The 18,846-nt window shown below is 39.7% G+C and overlaps 1 protein-coding gene across 1 annotated transcript in view; it reads left to right on the top strand.

The window, feature by feature from the left end:
• Window positions 1-18,846, top strand: part of CSMD3 (CUB and Sushi multiple domains 3) — a 681,859-nt gene that overhangs the window by 644,753 nt on the left and 18,260 nt on the right. The window contains exons 61-63 of the mRNA XM_032181613.1: window positions 3,026-3,199; window positions 6,572-6,745; window positions 7,606-7,679. Of these exons, the coding sequence (XP_032037504.1) occupies window positions 3,026-3,199; window positions 6,572-6,745; window positions 7,606-7,679 (422 nt within the window). The remainder of the gene's footprint in view (window positions 1-3,025; window positions 3,200-6,571; window positions 6,746-7,605; window positions 7,680-18,846) is intronic.

Raw genomic sequence — 18,846 nt, 5'->3', positions numbered from 1 at the left:
GCTGTAAGCTCTTCAGAAGGGACAGGCAGCACAGAAGGGGTGGTGGTGTGGCTCTCTATATTAGAGTCTTTCGAGGTTGTAGAACTCGAGGCTGGGAATGACAAGGTCGAGTCCCTTTGGGTTAGGATCAGCAGAGACAACAAGGCTAGTGTCCTGGTTGGGGTCTGCTATAGACCGCCGAACCAGGATGAGGAGACGGATGAGGAATTCTGCAGGCAGCTGACAGAAGTTGCAAAATCGTCAGCTCTTGTACTCATGGGGGACTTCAACTTCCCTGACATATCCTGGAAGCACAACACAGCCCTGAGAAAGCAGTCTAGGAGGTTTCTGGAGAGCGTGGAAGATAGCTTCCTGATGCAGCTGGTTAGTGAACCTACCAGGGGTGGTGCCCCGCTAGACCTTCTCTTCACAAACAGAGAAGGACTGGTGGAGGATGTGATTGTCGGGAGCTGCCTTGGGCAGAGTGACCACGCAATGGTGGAGTTCACTATTCTTGGCGAGGCCAGGAAGGGGACCAGTAAAACCGCTGTATTGGACTTTCAGAGGGCTGACTTTGAGCTGCTCAGGACACTAGTTGGTGGAGTCCCTTGGGAGGCGGTTCTGAGGGGCAGAGGGGTCCAGGAAGGCTGGGTGCTCTTCAAGAGGGAAATCTTAATGGCGCAGGAGCGGTCTGTCCCCACGTGCCCAAAGACGAGCTGGCGGGGAAGAAGACCAGCCTGGCTGAACAGAGAATTGTGGCTTGATCTTAGGAGAAAAAAGAGGGTTTATAATCTTTGGAAAAGTGGGCAGGCCACACGGGAGGACTTTAAGGATGTAGCGAGGCTGTGCAGGGACAAAATTAGGAAGGCCAAAGCTCATCTGGAGCTCAATCTGGCTACTGCCGTTAAAGATAACAAAAAACCTTTCTATAAATACATCAACACAAAAAGGAGGACTAAGGAGAATCTCCATCCTTTACTGGATGCGGGGGGAAACTTAGTTACAAGAGATGCCTTAGTTACAAGAGGTGCTCAATGCCTTCTTTGCCTCAGTCTTTAGCGGCAATACCGGTTGTTCTCTGGATACTCAGTACCCTGAGCTGGTGGAAGGGGATGGGGAGCAGGATGTGGCCCTCACTATCCACGAAGAACTGGTTGGTGACCTGCTACGGCACTTAGATGTGCACAAGTCGATGGGGCCGGATGGGATCCACCCAAGGGTACTGAGAGAACTGGCAGAGGAGCTGGCCAAGCCGCTTTCCATCATTTATCAGCAGTCCTGGCTATCGGGGGAGGTCCCAGTTGACTGGCGGCTAGCAAACGTGACGCCCATCTACAAGAAGGGCCGGAGGGCAGACCCGGGAAACTACAGGCCTGTAAGTTTGACCTCAGTGCCAGGGAAGCTCATGGAGCAGATCCTCCTGAGAGTCATCACGCAGCACTTGCAGGGCAAGCAGGCGATCAGGCCCAGTCAGCATGGGTTTATGAAAGGCAGGTCCTGCTTGACGAACCTGATCTCCTTCTATGACAAAGTGACACGCTGGGTGGATGAGGGAAAGGCTGTGAATGTGGTCTACCTTGACTTCAGCAAGGCTTTTGACACCGTCGCCCACAGCATTCTCCTCAAGAAACTGGCTGCTCTTGGCTTGGACTGGTGCACGCTTTGTTGGGTTAGAAACTGGCTGGATAGCCGGGCCCAAAGAGTCGTGGTGAATGGAGCCAAGTCCAGTTGGAGGCCAGTCACTAGTGGAGTCCCCCAGGGCTCGGTGCTGGGGCCGGTCCTCTTTAATATCTTCATCGATGATCTGGACGAGGGCATTGAGTGCACCCACAGTAAGTTTGCAGATGACACCAAATTAGGTGCGTGTGTCGATCTGCTCGAGGGTAGGAAAGCTCTGCAGGAGGATCTGGATAGGCTGCACCGATGGGCTGAGGTCAACTGCATGAAGTTCAACAAGGCCAAGTGCCAGGTCCTGCACATGGGGCGCAATAACCCCAAGCAGAGCTACAGGCTGGGAGATGAGTGGTTGGAGAGCTGCCAGGCAGAGAAGGACCTGGGAGTGATGGTGGATAGTCAGCTGAATATGAGCCAGCAGTGTGCTCAGGTGGCCAAGAAGGCCAACGGCATCCTGGCTTGTATCAGAAACAGTGTGACCAGCAGGGCTAGGGAAGTGATCGTCCCCCCTGTACTCAGCTCTGGTGAGGCCGCACCTCGAGTACTGTTTTCAGTTTTGGGCCCCTCGCTACAAGAAGGACATCGAGGTGCTTGAGCGGGTGCAGAGAAGGGCGACGAAGCTGGTGAGGGGCCTGGAGAACAAGTCCTACGAGAAGCGGCTGAGGGAGCTGGGCTTGTTCAGCCTGGAGAAGAGGAGGCTCAGGGGCGACCTTATCACTCTTTATAGGTACCTCAAGGGAGGCTGTATCGAGGTGGGGGTTGGCCTGTTCTCCCACGTGCCTGGTGACAGGACGAGGGGGAATGGGCTTAAGTTGAGCCAGGGGAGTTTTAGGTTAGATGTTAGGAAGAACTTCTTTACTGAAAGGGTTGTGAGGCATTGGAACAGGCTGCCCAGGGAAGTGTTGGAGTCACCATCCCTGGAGGTCTTTAAAAGACATTTAGATGTAGAGCTTAGCGATATGTTTTATTGGAGGACTGTTAGTGTTAGGTCAGAGGTTGGACTCAATGATCTTGAGGTCTCTTCCAACTTAGAAATTCTGTGATACCAGACACACGCACATATATATATATATTATTTTGTAGACTTCATAGTCTCTACACTGATTTTTGGGTAGGCTCACTGCATTGTTTGAAAAAACATCCTGTTTTATTTAAGACTTCGTCAGTCAGCCATTAAAGTATGTCTCTGAAATGGAACAAACTAGAAGTACTAACATCAGGAAATGTGGCAACAACACAGGGAGGAGATAGTATGTTCTCACTCTATTGTCCTCCAAAAGAGGTGAAATTAGCACATATGGTTCTTCTAGTAACTATGTACACTGGGGATATTTACAGCAGCTGGGCCTAATTATTTTGAATGTTATTGCAGCTGTTACCTGCCCAACTCCTCCGCAGATCTCTAATGGAAGGTTGGAAGGAACAAACTTGGACTGGGGATTTAGTATTAGCTACGTCTGTTCTCCAGGCTACGAACTCTCTTTTCCTGCTGTTTTGACTTGTGTTGGGAATGGAACATGGAGTGGTGAAGTACCTCAGTGCTTGCGTGAGTATTTTCTCTATAGTCTACTATTTCTTTATATAACTGTTGAACGTTTTTATATTTTTGGTATATTTTCCTAAATTGTAACATAATTTATAGATTGAGGAAGAGATAGGAATATCTGTAAATCTTTTGTGAACACATAGGAAGCCTTAAACATAAAAACTAAAAGATATATTATAGGCAATGCACATAAAATAAACAAGGGAGAATCAGCATTAGGAAATTCTGTTTTGTTTTTAGATCCTGCTACCTATAGGATAGGGGAAATTTCATTATAAACTCCTTTACATGCTCATTACTCATGCTAAACTTTCACTGACATCACAGAAATCTGTATATGTCAGTAATGTTTACTAGATCCCAGGGTGATTCCTTGACAATTTTATATTTTCCCAGTAGACTAAATTAAGTTATATGTTCTGTACAATAAATTTTATTAACTTTAAGGGTGTAACATTGATGAATTTTTAGATTTCTATAAAGTTCATTATAATAGTAAATGCACCTTTTTCTTTAGGTTGGTGACATTCCTCTCATTATTTTTAAATGTTTTTTTTTTTTTTTTGGTTTGGTTTGGTTGTTTTTTTTTTTATTATTATTATTAAAAAAAAAAAAAAAACTTCCTAAGGAAGTTATTATGATACTTTTGAGATATAGTCAATTATTTGCACTCAAGAATGGGGTTCTGTAGTTATTTGTAGAACAGCTGTACACTGAAACTATAACGTTCTTGATCTAGATGTCTATCTGGAAGAGGATAATATCATCTAGGTGGCTCTACAGTTTCTGAAGCTCCATTCGAATTTACCAGATAGCTTTCCAAATGTTGAAAAAACTAATTATCCATTATGTCACTATTTGTATTTGTTTGTTTATTTATTTATTTGTTTATTTGCATTTTTCATCTCTCCCTTTAAAAAATATCCTCTGTTTTGGCTAGGTCGTACTATTATGTCATCATATCATAATAACATCTCCCTCCCTCCTCTCTCTGGTATTCTCATACTGTTAAAAATATTTGATTAGTGTTGCTGAAACTATATGTACCAGAACTGGAACATGGTGAAGGCAGTTTCTGGAAGCTACCATTTGCTGTTTAAGTTCACTAAATGAAGGTCTTCTAGAATCTGGTATATTAAGAACTGCAAAGGACATAATAAATGTTTTTCATCATTTGATCTTGATTGAAATAGTGTCCTTAAATTCACTTTTTTTTTGATATCATAAACTATTTTGTCATCTTTGAGGTTGGAATATTGCAGTATTCTCTGAAAAGGAGACTCTGCCTTCAAACCACTTAAAAGGTATAGTTAGTACAGAGTACAGCTGCCTGAGAATTAAAGGCTGTTTCATGCTGAGATTACATTAACTGAGTGTTGTTGATGTGCAAAGGTTACCCATTGGCTTGCAGTAGAAATCAATTGGCATCCAGTGCTTGTCAAAGAGCTTAAACTAGCTGCCATCTGGCTGAAATGAGAAGGAGCTGTTGAAAGTCATTCCCAATGAGAAATCTTTAAGCAGCTCTTGACATCAGAAATTTAGATCCCAGCTTGGTTCCATAAAGTTGTAGACTCTCTGAAGATATGCAAAGTGTAGTGGAATAATTATTTGGAACAGAATATATTCTTTTTTTCTTTTTATTATTTTATTATTATTATTATTATTTTTTTTTTTTTTGCTGACTGTTTGTCATCTATGACCTACTAGATTTGTCTAATTTAGAGAACCTTGAAGAAAACTGTCAGAATATACCACTTCTACCATTATACTATTTCCATGGCTTCCATATCAAAGGTAGATACCCACTAGATATTCAGTTAAAGGTAACTGACAGATGAGTGATGAAGCTTACTTATTTGTAGTTTAAAAATAACAAACTTAACAAAACTTAACTTAACAAAACACCATTTTTTAATGTAAGTCTTTTTCTTTTCCTTAGGGAGTGGTTTCTACTTTATTAATGCAAAGAACTGATAAAGAAACAATTTCAAGCCTTTGTGTTAAAAATTTGTACACATTTAGTATATTCTCAAATTAAGACTTGCACATAATTTTAATAATTAAAACATAAATTACAACTGTGATTTGTCAGTCAACCAATGAGATTTGTTATGTGGCACTATCTCTAATTCGTAGATCTTTCAGAATTGGGGATACAAGTCCCATTTCACTTAAAGCTGTAAAATCGTATACATTTCCTATATGCTGTCGATTAAGCCATTTTTCTTCAACAGCATGAGTTTGCCTGGAGTTTCTGTACAGTCAGTGTCCTCAGTAATAGGAGTAGGGCAGGAACATTTCCTGTGAGCTGGTTGTATGTAAGCATTAAGACGTAAGTGACAAAGAGATATTAGAAATGTATTTTGAAAGTGGTTAAGAGATAATTTAAATTATGTTTTTAAAAGAGAAAGATGGAACAGAAAATTCCACTACCTGTACAAAATGCCTCTTTGCAAATGTCATTATGTATATTCAGGTTAACGTGGTGGGTTTTGTGTGTTCATTTGTTTTGGGAGCTTTTTGTTGTTGAGAGTTTATCTTAGATGATTGAATTTCCTGAATCAAGTTTTCAAAATCCAGCTTCTAAACAACTATTGGAATTTTATATTGCAGAAGAAGGCCAGTAATTTGACAGCAGTGCATTCACTTAGTTATGCTATGCACCAGTCATAAGGAAACATTCAGGAGAAAGGTGGAAAAGAATAAGATCAGTTTAAGAACATGTTCTTATCAGATGGATTTATCCTGACTAAGAACAGTATATTAATGTTTGACATTTAAATTGCTGACAAAATATATTTACTTTATTTTTTTTAGCCATACTAATTTTCCAGTATTATATTTCTGTGCATACCAAATCTTATCTTTCACTGAAGAATGAGGAAGTAAGAATTTACAGTTCCTAAAATATATCTGACAAATCCTTTCATTGTACAAAAATGTAGAACACTAGATAGGTGGCAAAAAGCAGGACAGGATGGAAGACTAACATGAAGGTTTGTTTCACTCTCTAATTGCTCTCCACAGGAGGCTTTGGAGATAGATGTGGTTTGAAGGTGTGAATTGTGAATATTTGGGACTTAATAAAACAACTCTTGTAACCTTGAGCATCAACTAACTGCAAGCTACTGACCAAATCTCACTACATAAGAATTTTGAACAGCTAGCAAACTGAAGCAAAACTAACAATTGGCTATTTAATTTCTCTTTGAATTCCAGTAAATATTTCTGTATTTAACGTCTATTTAATTAAACATAAAAATAATAAAAAGTAACATTTGGAGTAACTGCTTGACTGAGTTTAGATAAATGTTATTTTCATATATTTTAATAAATAAATATTTTTTTTTTCTATCATATCGTTTCTTACAGCAAAGTTTTGTGGTGACCCTGGAGTACCCTCTCAAGGGAAAAGAGAAGGCAAGAGTTTTATCTACCAGTCAGAAGTCTCCTTCAGCTGCAATCCTCCTTTTATTTTGGTTGGTTCCAGCACCAGGATTTGCCAAGCAGATGGCACATGGAGTGGTTCTTCACCCCGATGTATAGGTAAGGTGACACCTATATTACTGAAATTACCTGAATGCTCATTATTCCTTTTTCTGTTAAGTCAGTTTAGGAATTTCCAGCTTTTTTTGAATTACCTTCTTGTTATTCTATACTCTCTAAGAATCACTAACAAATTTAATAAATAAATAAATAAATGGCCAGAAATTGGGGAGGGAGGTGATTCTCCCCCTCTGCTTTTCTCCTGTGACATCTCACCTAGAATACTGTGTTCAGCTCTGGGGCCCTCAATATAAGAAAGACATGGACCTATTAGAGCTAGTCCAGAGGAGAGCCACAAGCGTGATCAAAGGGCTGGAACACCTCTCCTGTGAAGATAGGCAGATAGAGTTGACATTGTTCAGCCTGGAGAAGAGAAGGCTTTGAGGAGACCTCATTGCAGCCTTCCAGTACCTAAAGGGGAACTACAGGAAAACTGGGGAAGGACTCTTTCTTAAGGAGTTATAGTGACAAGACAAGGAGTAATGGTTTTAAACTAACAGGGTAGATTTAGATTAGATATTAGGAAGATATTCTTTACTCGGAGGGAGGTGAGACATTGGCACAGGTTGCTCAGAGAAGTTGTGGATGCCCCATCCCTGGCAGTGTTTAAGGCCAGGTTGGCTTGGGCTTTTGAGCTACCTGGTCTGCTGGAAGTTGTTCCTGCCCATGGCAGGATGTTTGGACTAAATAATCATAAAGAACCCTTCCAAATTAAACCTTTCTATGAAACAAATCACTCAATTTTTGTTTCTCTCATTGGCATATTGCATGTTTTTGAACAAATATAGCTTTGTTATACATGCATATATGTCACTAAAATATTGTACTTTGTTTTGTTTTTCATTTATTATTTTTTTAAGAACCTACTCGCACAGCATGTGAAAATCCAGGAGTCCCAAGGCATGGATCACAAAACAACACATTTGGCTATCAGGTAGAGTATGCTATTTTTTACTAACTTCCATATTATAGTCTTTTTGTACAGCCTCAAAGTTTACAAAGTCATTAATAGAGGCTGAAAAATTGCTTGCACCTTAAAAAAGTTGGTTGCTGGAATGTTGTGCTTTCCTTATTTCTGCTTGCTGGTTTAAACTGACCTCGTGTTCCTGTTAGCAATGAATGCACTACATTAAAGTCTGGTGATCAAGTTCTTGGTTTTACCTTGAAGTAGTTCAGGAACTCCAAAGCAATATGTAAGTGCTTCCTAGTGTTTGTGAATGCTTCTATAAATACATTAGCAACAGAAGAATGACTAGAAGAATGTCCATCTTTTATTGCATGGGGGGTGGGAGGGTGGAACATAGTGATGAAGAATGAGGAAAAGGCTGGGGTACTTAATGCCTCAGTCTTTAGTAGTAAGACCAGTTGTTCTCTGGGTACCCAGCCCCCTGAGCTGGAAGACAAGGACAGGTAGCAGAATGAAACCCTCATAATCCATGAGGAAATGGTTAGCAATCTGATAAACCACTTACACATACACAAGTCTTTGAGACCAGATGGGATCCACCTGAGGGTACTAAGAGAAGTGGCAGAAGTGCTTACCAAGCCCCTTTCCACCATTTATCAACTGTCCTAGCTATCAGGGGAGGTCCAAGTTGACTAACACCTAGAAAATATGACACCCATCTACAAGAAGGGCTGGAAGGAGGATCCAGGAAACTACAGGCCTGTCTGTCTGAGCTCAGTGCCAGGTTATGGAACAGATCATCTCGCGTGCCATCTTGCAGCGCAATACAGGGCAACCAGGAGATCAGGCTCAGTCACTAAGGGTTTATGAAATGCAGGTCCTGATTGTCTAGACTGATCTCCTTCTACAACAAGGTGACCTACTTTGTGGATGAAGGAAAGTCTGTGGATGTTGCCTACCTAGACTTTAGTAAAGCTGTTGATACCATTTCCCACAGAACTCTCTGGAGAAAGTTGCTGCTCATGGCTTGGACAGGCATATGCTTCTGTGGATAAAATACTGAGAGTTGTGGTGAATGGAGTTACGACCAGTTGGAGGTCAGAAACAAATAGTGTCCCCCAAGGCTCTCAGCATTGGGGCCAGTTCTCTTTAATGTCTTTATCAATAATCTGGACAAAGGGATTGAGTGCACTCTCAGAAGGTTTGGAGATGATGCCAAATTGGGCATGAGTGTTGATCTGCTTCAGGGCAGAAAAGTTCTACACAAGGATCTGGATAGACTGTATTGATGGACCAAGACCATCTGTATGAGATTCAGCAAGGCTAAACCCCAGGTCCTGCACTTGGGGCACAGCAACCCCATGCAACACTACAGGCTGGGGGAAAGAGTAGCAGGTAGAAACTTTGAGGTATTGGTTGATAACCAGCTGAATAGGAGCCAGCAGTGTGCTCAGGTGACCCTGAAGGCCAATAGCATCCTGGTTTGTATCTGAAATTGTGTGGCCACCAGGTCTGGAAAAGTGATTGTCCCCCTGTACTCAACTCTGGTGAGATGAGACCACACCATGAACACCGTGATTAGTTTTGTTTTGGGCCCCTCTCTACAAGCAAGACATTGAGCTGCTAAAGCATGTCCAAAGAAGGGCAGTGAAGATGGTGAAGGATCTAGAAAACAAGTTTTATGAGGAGCAGTTGAAGGACCTGGGGTTATTTAGCGTAGAGAATAGAAGGCTCGGTGGAGACTGCTGTCCTCTACAACTACCTGAAAGGAGGTTGTAGCAAGGTTGGGGTCAGTCTCTTTTCCCAGGCAACACATGATAAGATGAGGAAATGGCCTGAAGTTGTGCCTGGGGAGGTTTAGATTGGATATTAGGAAAAACGTCTTTGCTGAAAGGGTTTTGAAGCATTGGAAAAGGCCACCCAGGGAAGTGGTTGAGTCACCATCCCTGGATGTATTCAAAAGGCATGTAGATGTGGTACTTTGGGATATGCTTTAGTGGTAGACTTGACAGTGCTAGGTTAACTGTTAGGCTTGATGATCTTAGAGGAGTTTTCCAAGCTAAATAATTCTATGATTCAAATAAGATTTTTCACCTTAAAAGTGTGTATACTGTATGCCAAACTGCTAACATAGGCACACTTTAAAAAAATAGTGGGTTGTTTTTTGTTTGTTTGAGGCGTGGGTTGTTGTTGCTTTCTTTGTGTTTGTATATTTTTGTTTTTCTCTGAGAGAAATTCTGTTGTTACATATGTGTTACATTATATAACCAAAAATGAACAACCGAGTCACTGAAGCTGGCAGGTGCCTCTGGAAAACTTCTAGTCCAACCCCCACCTTCTGAAAGATCATCTAGTGCTGGTTGCTCAGGGCTTTGTCCAGGTGAATTTTGAATATTTCCAGGGACAGACACTCCATACACCCTTACAACCTTACAGTATTTTTATTTTATTTTATTTTTGTATTATTTTTTAATGTCTAAACAGAATTTCCTATAGTTCACTTATTGCCTGTGTTGCCTCTTGTCTGGCCACTGGACACCACTGAGAAAAGTCTGCCTGTTTCCCTTCCTGCCCCCATCAGCTGCTTATATACACTGATAACATTCCTCGTGAGCCTTTTCTTTTGCTAGCTGAACAGTCCCAGCTCTCTAAGCCTCTCCTTGTTTGCTCCTGTCTTTGAATCACCTTTGTGGTCTTCCATTGGGCTCAGTGCAGTGTGTCCCTGTCTCTCTTGTACTGCAAAGCTGAGCATCTCCCTTGACCTGATGGCAGTGTTCTACCTGATGCTGCAAAGTGGACCAACAGCCACTTGAGCTGCAAGGCTTTGTTGTAGCAAATGGTGTTTGCGGGAGCTCCTTTTGGAATGATATATGAGGCATTTACCATGCTAGAATGTAGTATATGCAGAAAAAAAACTTACAGACATAGTGCTATTTTGACACTGCAGTGCTAAAGGGCACTGCTCTTGTGTTCAGTGTTAGAAAACATTCTTCAAAATGTAGTGAAAGGTCTTTACTTTTATTATACTGCTAAAAGAGAAGCAATAAAAAAATGTAAAATTGAAAATGCTTCTGAATTTCTAAATCACACAAAATGGCAGTGAGAGGTTTTCATGGATGAATGCAGAATCACAGGTGTAGAAATGTGTTGTATAGTTTGCTAGGAATACTGTAAGGCAACCGTGAACAAAGTAAGGAAGAGTCAAAATTATCCTGGTACATCTGTGTTTGGTATCAGGGATAAAAGCTCCAGTCATGTGAACAGACATACATAGAAAAGCAAGCTAGAAGCTCCCAAGTTGTATGTTGTACCTGTCCAGTAGCAGGAATTAAGTAAAAACTGCAGATTGCCAAAAATGCAGGAAAGGCCTAATTGAAATTGGAGTAGATTTACAACATGAAATTATTATATTTTTAAGCATGGATCAAATCTAAAGGCTCTTCAGAGTCTTTACCACAGATTTCTTTGTTTTGTCATGTTGGTGGTCTTTATGCAATACTGCTTAGTGATTTTATTATTTTTTTAGCAATATTTGGGGTTTCCAGATTTTGCTAGATCACAGTCATTGATAAGTAGTAATATAATTGTCTCAATTTTCTCCAGGTTATGAAGTAGAGTGTTGTTTTGTGCTAAGATTGAATGTGCAGGGGCAGTCCTTGGGCTAACTTCCTTTGGGAGTAATACTATGTTATGCTAGAAAGCAACTCTTTATTCAGCTGTGTAAGAAATGGATCATTGTAATGACCATTTTCTACAATTATATCGTAGACATATTATATTGTAGACATATTATATTGTCACACTTTCTCTGGCATATTAATGAGCTTTCTATCACTGAAGAAGTAATATGGCCTTTCTCATTTGAGATGTAGTTGTGGTTGTGTATGAAAGCATCACTCACAGCTCACATCAAACTGTTAAAATACCAGGCAAAATGTCAACTGATAAATAATTTCTAAAAGAAGTGTAGCTGCTGGCAGGATTTACAACATTGATCCCACAGTTGTAAGGTTAGTGCCTTGCAGACAAATGGGGAAAATCAGCGAGTTTAATTTGATGACAACTATTTTGCAAAATGTTTTGAGATATAGTCATATTTCTGACCAGGGAAGGAATCCTTTAGCTCCTATATATCGAATTTGGTTTTGTATAGGAACTAAACGTCTGCACAAGGTTTCTGGTTACTATAAATATGACTGCTTAGATAATACAGAGCAGAGGAGGAGCATTATTCTCACACAAGAAGCAAAGTTTACCTCTTTATTGGGTAGAAATGACAATGAAAATGATTCGTTTTAGACAAGTTATTGTCTGTAGTTCCTGAAAAGAAATATTATGTTACAATATATTCAGTAATATTATGACTTGTTTAAGCCACAAACGGAGCATATTATAAATTAAATTATATTATACCTAACATCCTTTATGAATGGGATAATAATATAATGACTTTTTCTTCTATCCACAGCAGAAAGTTAAATAACTCCAAAATTCTGAAGTTGAGATGGCTTTGTTTTTCTTTTGCTTGATAGATTTCTTAAGTTCTCTGCAATTTTTAACAATAGATCAAAAGAGATTATGCAGAATTAAGCAAAATGGTTTGCTGCTGGCAAATGCGTTGTGGTGGTTTTACTTGGGTGGGCAGCTGAGCTCCACCTCAGCTGCTGTCTCACTCCCCCTCCTCAAATGGAAAGGAGGAGAAAATCCAATGTAAAGGGCTCAAGGGATGAGATAAGGACAGGGAGATAAATCATCAATTATTGTGATGGGCAAAACAGATTCAGAGTGGGGAGATAGTAAGATTTATTGCCTGTTACTAACAAACTAGAGAAGTGAGAAACGGAAGAAATTAACCAAAAACACCTTCCCCCCCATCCCTCCTGAGCGGCACAGGAGAATGGGGGAATGGGAGTTAGTCTGTAGCACTTCGTCTCCACTGTTCCTTCTAGGTCACTCTCTTCCCCTGCTCCAATGTGGGGTCCCCTCCCATGGGATGCTGTCCTTTCTGAACTGATCCTGTGTGGGCTTCCCACAGACAGCAGCTCTTCAAGAACTGCTCCAAGTAGGGGTCCGTACCACACAGTCCATCCGGTGGCCTGTTGACTCAGGTGCAAACTGCCCCAACATGGGTCCTCCAAGGGCAGCAGTTCCTGCCAGGTCACCTGCTCCTGCATGGTCTGCTCTCCGTGGGCTACAGGTGCAGCCTGAAATCTGTTCTGGTGGAGGTCCTCGACGAGCCGCAGCCTCCTTCAGTGCAGGTCCACCTGCTCCACTGTGGTCTCCTCCACAGGCTGCAGCATGGAACCCTGCTCCACCGTGGTACTCAATGGACTGCATTGGGATAGCCTGCTTCACCATGGTTCTCACCATAGGCCACAGGGGAACTTCTGCTCTGGCCCCTGGAGCACCTCCTGCCCCCCTTCTTCACTGACCTTGGTATCTGCAAGGCTGTTTCTCAGTCCTTTGTCTCTCAGCTGCAGTTCCCCAGCAGTTATTTTGTTTGTTTGTTTGTTTGTTTTTCCCTCTCTTAAATATGCTTTTACAGAGGCGCAAACAACATCACGTATTGGCTCAGCTCTGGCCAACAGTGGGGCCCTTATTTAACATGGGGCAGCTTCTGGATTGTTCTCGCAGAAGCCACCCATGAGCACCCCCTGCTACCAAAACCTTGCCATGTAAACCCACTACATGCATATCAAAGAGTTGGTCCTGTTGAAAAAATACAGTATGGTTTTCTGACTCTAACCTCAAGTAGTATTATTTTTTTTTTCTCATTTTGGGGTTCTGTACTTTTGTTATGTATGTTTGTAAGAGAAAGGGGGTTGGAGCTCTCAGATTTGGAACTCTCAAATGCTTCACATTTAAACTAATAGTAGTAAGGTCACTGAATTGACTTAACAATTAAGTTTTAAATTTATGTCTCTGTCTCATTAAAAAAAAAAAAAGGGGGGGTGGGAGGGCCTCTAAGCTTACAGTAGAATTCAAGTCTTCATACATGGAGTCCTGTTTTTTTGTTTGTTTGTTTTGCTTTGGTTGGTGCTTTTTAACAACTGACAGAAATGCCTTGTTTACATGACTATAACACTGTCACTTGCTTTTCACAATACTTATAACAAGTATTGGATTTCCACAGCAGTGGTTTTTATTTTTATTGTTCCTCCTGTCTTGATTATTTGTTTTCCTATTTGTTTTACTTGAATTGTTATTTGTTTTACTTTTTTTTTTGTTTTGTTTTACTTATTTGTTTTACTTGAATTGAAAATTCAGACATATATGATGTAATTCAAGACTTCACAGAAAGGAGTCTCAAAACTTTGGTTGCGATTGAATTGTCAGATTACATTCCAAAAGAAGTTCTGTAACAGCTCACAGTAGTTATGGACATAAGCATAGTTGGCATCATCACTGCATCATTTTAATTTAAGCCTTATCAGACACCATACAATTTCTAAAAAGGATGATACTTGTGTTGTGATTTTTATTATGCAAATGTGTATACAACTACAAACAATAATTACACAGAGCTCTTTGTGTGTGTGTGTGTGTGTTTGTTATCTTAGGTAAACAGAATGAGCGAGTGACTAACTACAATTTAGAATCATGTATATTACATTATCAAATTATGGTAAAAAATAAAATAAAATCTGCTATGGTCTCTTATGCCCAAATGTTAGTTACCTAAGCTATCCAGTGTTCTGCAAACTATATCTCTGTCTGTGAAGGTTTTGAACTAGGATGTACTATACATCTTGCTATGGGCCAGAAGGGAACAAACCTCTTAAAAAATCACACACACACACGAAAAAAAAAAAAAAGTCACAAATTTGTGGTATAACTCTTAGCAGCCAAATCCAAAAATGATTAGTCCATATCTAATAACTGCAGAAAAAGAAAGGGGATGGGGATGGTGAGGGGACTAAACAGTAAATGCTTCGTCACAAAATGTCTCTAGTTATAATTCACTTAAACTATAGTAGACACATATACTATGGTTGTACCATACAAAGAGAAAGAAAGGGATGCAATTAATCACAGACCGTCATCAGAGGAAAAAATGTTTCCATTAATCCAAGTTTAAAAACTAACCAAAAAATGTTCCAAGGATGTCAATACAAGTTCAGAGATAGGAAACCTGTTAAGCTTCCCAGAAGTCTTGCAAACTCAATAGCCTGTTGCTAGCAAAACAGCAATACTGTAGTACTGGGATACCAAAGATTTAACAAGCTATATTTCCATTCATTTAAGTATGATGCTGAAAGCTACTGAAGAGAAGGGACAGACATTGCCTTAGTACTTTGACATGAATTGCAGGGTATGGAGAAGCTTGTTAGAGTATCTTCATGTTCTTTGATAAATTAAAGACCAAGAAAATATGATTCTGGGGTAACACATGACAGATAGAAATACCTTGTATTCTTATACGGAATTGTGTTCGGTCTGTAAAACCACCACAGGAATAAAAAAAAAAAAATTATTATATATTATTATATGTTACTATAATACTTTTGGTTAAAATACATATCTAAAGTACTATCCTATTTTTAATAAGTGGTGGTTGCAGATTGTGTTTATGCATTTTCTTTCCTAATTACTATATCTCCTCTGTTAGGAAATAGCAAATATATGGTCTTTAGTTCTCAGCAAAGGAAAATTTAATGATATTGAATATTTGAATATCAAAACTATAACCGATACTATGGAAAAAGTAACTATGGAACAGAGACAATCCAACAGTATGCAAAAAAATATATTTTTCATTTTTGCCCTCTTCCACCACCCATTCCCCAGGATTGAGTACAAACACTTTTACACATAGAATCGTTCCTCCCTAAAAACAGAAACTACAGATATAGGTATTTAGGCTGTTTCTCCAGCTCTTCCCACCAATACTTCTACACAATGTATACAATGAATTGAACAATATAGAGCATTTTAACACAGATTTTTTTTTAAGTCCATGGAATACTGTATTGTAGCGCCACCTGGTGCTTTTGCCATGACAGTATTGCAAAGCAGACTTCCCAAAACGTAGTTTTACGCTGGAAAACAATTATAATCCTTTTCCTCTTCTCTTTTTCTTTTTGTTTATTTTTCTCATCTAGCAGGGAGACTCATTCATTAAGTTATTCATTAACCTGCTATTGAATATCATGGTAGCAATTCTAATGTCTTCATCATAAGGTCAGCTGTTGTATCTTTGGTGCTACTTTGTGGACCTACATAAAAAGGTTATATAGTAGAATATAAAATAGAATATAAACTGACATCAAGTCTAATGGGTGGTTTGTAGCTTTGTTTTGTTTACTTGTTTGTTTAAAACAGGTAGAGGAAATAAGGAAAATGGCTTCATTAGTAGTTACTCTTTTGGATAGAAAAGGCGCTATTGCAACAGCTGATTGCAATACCAGTTGTATTATTATTATTATTATTGTTTTTTTTATTATCATCATCATAATCATTTTTAGAAAATGAAGAATGCTAGCAACTCAGTCTTTCTTAGGCTCTGGTTGGCAGCTAGAGCCATAGAATCACAGAATATCCAGAGTTGGATGGGACCCACAAGGATCGATGAATCCAATCCCTGTATACTGCAAAACATATATCTGAGAGCATTGTCTAAACGCTTCTTGAACTCTGGCAGTCTTGGGGCCATGACCTCTTCCCTGGGTAACCCGTTCCAGTGTCTGACAACCCTCTTGATGAAAAACCATTTCCTAATACCCAATCTGAACCTCCCCAATACAGCTTAATGACGTTACCTCAGTTCCTATCACTAGTCACCAGAGAGAAAAATCAGCACCTCATTCTCCACAGCTCCTCATGAGGAATCAGGATGAGGTCACCCCTCAATCTCCTCTTCTCTAAACTGAAAAACCAAGTGATATGAACCACTCCGTATGTGTTGCCCTCTGGACCTTTCACCACATTTTTTGCCCTCCTTTGGATGTTCTCTAATAGCTTTTGATCCTCCTTACATTGTAGCATCCAAAACCGCACGTAGTAGTTGATGTGAGGCCACAACATCACAGAATAGAGCAGGATAATCATAGAATAGTAGAATCATAGAATGGTTTGGGTTAGGAGAAACCTTAAAGATCATCTAGTTCCAACCACCAGCTATGTGCAGGAACACCTTCCAGTATATCAGGTTGCTCAAAAGCCCCAGCCAACCTGGCTGTAAACACTGCCAGGGATGGGGCATCCACAACTTCTCTGGGCAACCTGTGCCAATGTCTCACCTCCCTCCGAGTAAAGAATATCTTCCTAATATCTAATCTAAATCTACCCTGTTAGTTTAAAACCATTACTCCTTGTCTTGTCACTATAACTCCTTAAGAAAGAGTCCTTCCCCAGTTTTCCTGTAGTCCCCCTTTAGGTACTGGAAGGCTGCAATGAGGTCTCCTCAAAGCCTTCTCTTCTCCAGGCTGAACAATGCCAACTCTATCAGCCTATCTTCATAGGAGAGGTGTTCCAGCTGTCTGATGATTCTTGTGGCTCTTCTGTGAGACTCACTATTAGACTCACTCTAAAAGGTCCATGTTCTTCTTAGATTGGGTGCCCCAGAGATGAATGCAATACTCTGTGTGGGTGTCTTATGAGAGTAGAGTGGAGAGGGAGAATCACCTCCCTCAAACTGCTGGCCTCAACTTCTTTTGATGCAGCCCTGGGCATGGTTTGCTTCCTGGGCTGCAAGTGCGCATTGCCAGCTTGTGTTGAGCTTCTCAACAACCATGTTCAGGTTTTCATCAGCCATCATCATCTCATCAGTTACTTCCTTTGACTATCTAACAATGCTGTGTCTGATGCGCCCCAGGATGATTACATCATCTGGCTTTCTTTGGTTAACAACATGGGTAATCTTGTTATAAAAGGAAAATAAGATAGTTAAACAGGGTTGGCAGTTCAACAGCCATTTCCTTATCTCACTAATGTGTTTGTAGTACTGGGCTAACAAACTGGTTAAGTGAAGCTATATATTAGAGCTGCAGCAAAGATGAGTTGTATACTCATCTTTTTTTTTTTTTTTTTGTGGGGGAAAAAAAAAAAAAAAAAAAGTGTGTTTCTTGGTTATCTTCAGGTGGAATGGTTTATCTTCAGTGTATCTGTCTGGCCAAGGAGTCCGTTCATAAAGAACTTATCCAAAGTCATGAATATGAGAGCTAAAGAAGAGATAGAAGTCACAGAAAATACAACTTCTCCCTTTTTCACTATTACACAGTGTCCTGGAGGTCTGAAGACTTTATGGACATAATTTTCCATCCCTTTCAACTCACAAAGTATCAACTTTTTGATGCAATTCTTGATGAGTTGAATTATAATATGCTGAATTTTACCGAGTATACTCAATACAGTTTTTAATCTATTGAGTTCTTATTTCTCTGAAGAGATTTTATACAATGAAAAAAATATATTTTACATAATACGCTACTTTAAAAGTTCTAAATGATTGACTCCAAAAGTAGCTGAAAGTTTCAGGATGATGTTATCTGATTGGTCTAATATTGCCCATATTTAAATGATGTTGAGATAATCTATGAAAGATAATCCTAAAATCTGTTGAACTCTAAAAAGAAGATTATTATTTTTATTTTTTAAGAGCATATAGCACATAAAGTGTTAATTTGTTAATTGGAAATAAATTATGTAGTTTGACTAAGGAGTTAAACCCATAGAGCAGCTATTCCTGGAGTTGCTATTGACTACCAGAGCTTGAATCTCTAATTCACACTTTAGAATTATGTATCTAGGAATAAGCAATCAGATATCTTTTTCTCATTGGCTTTCATGATGTATAACTTCTCCATTTCACAAAATGTTTAAGTTTCTTTTTTTCTTTTCTCAAATATTTTTTTATTCAGGAAGACCACAAAGTCATTTTGGAAAGAATAAAGTGGAAAGAAAATTAAAAATTCATATTAAGCAACTACATTTACCAGTTGCACTAGAATTGGTGTTATTTTGGGGGAGGCAACTGTGGGGAGGAGGGTCCTGATTTAAAAAACAGTTTCAAAGTATTTTCTTCCTCGATAGGTAAAGATTAAATAGGGTAGGTATTCATTGTATAGTTGCAAATGCAGATTTCATTGATAGATGACTAAACTGAAAAAATCTTTTATAAGACTAGTACTTCTTGTAAAGTAATACATTGACGGTGGTTGTTTTAGCTATGGTCTTTATCACAAACAAACAAGTA

Source organism: Aythya fuligula, chromosome 2, assembly GCF_009819795.1.
Source record: "Aythya fuligula isolate bAytFul2 chromosome 2, bAytFul2.pri, whole genome shotgun sequence".
Taxonomy (NCBI): Eukaryota; Metazoa; Chordata; class Aves; order Anseriformes; family Anatidae; genus Aythya; species Aythya fuligula.
This window is presented reverse-complemented; position numbering and strand designations above follow the sequence as displayed.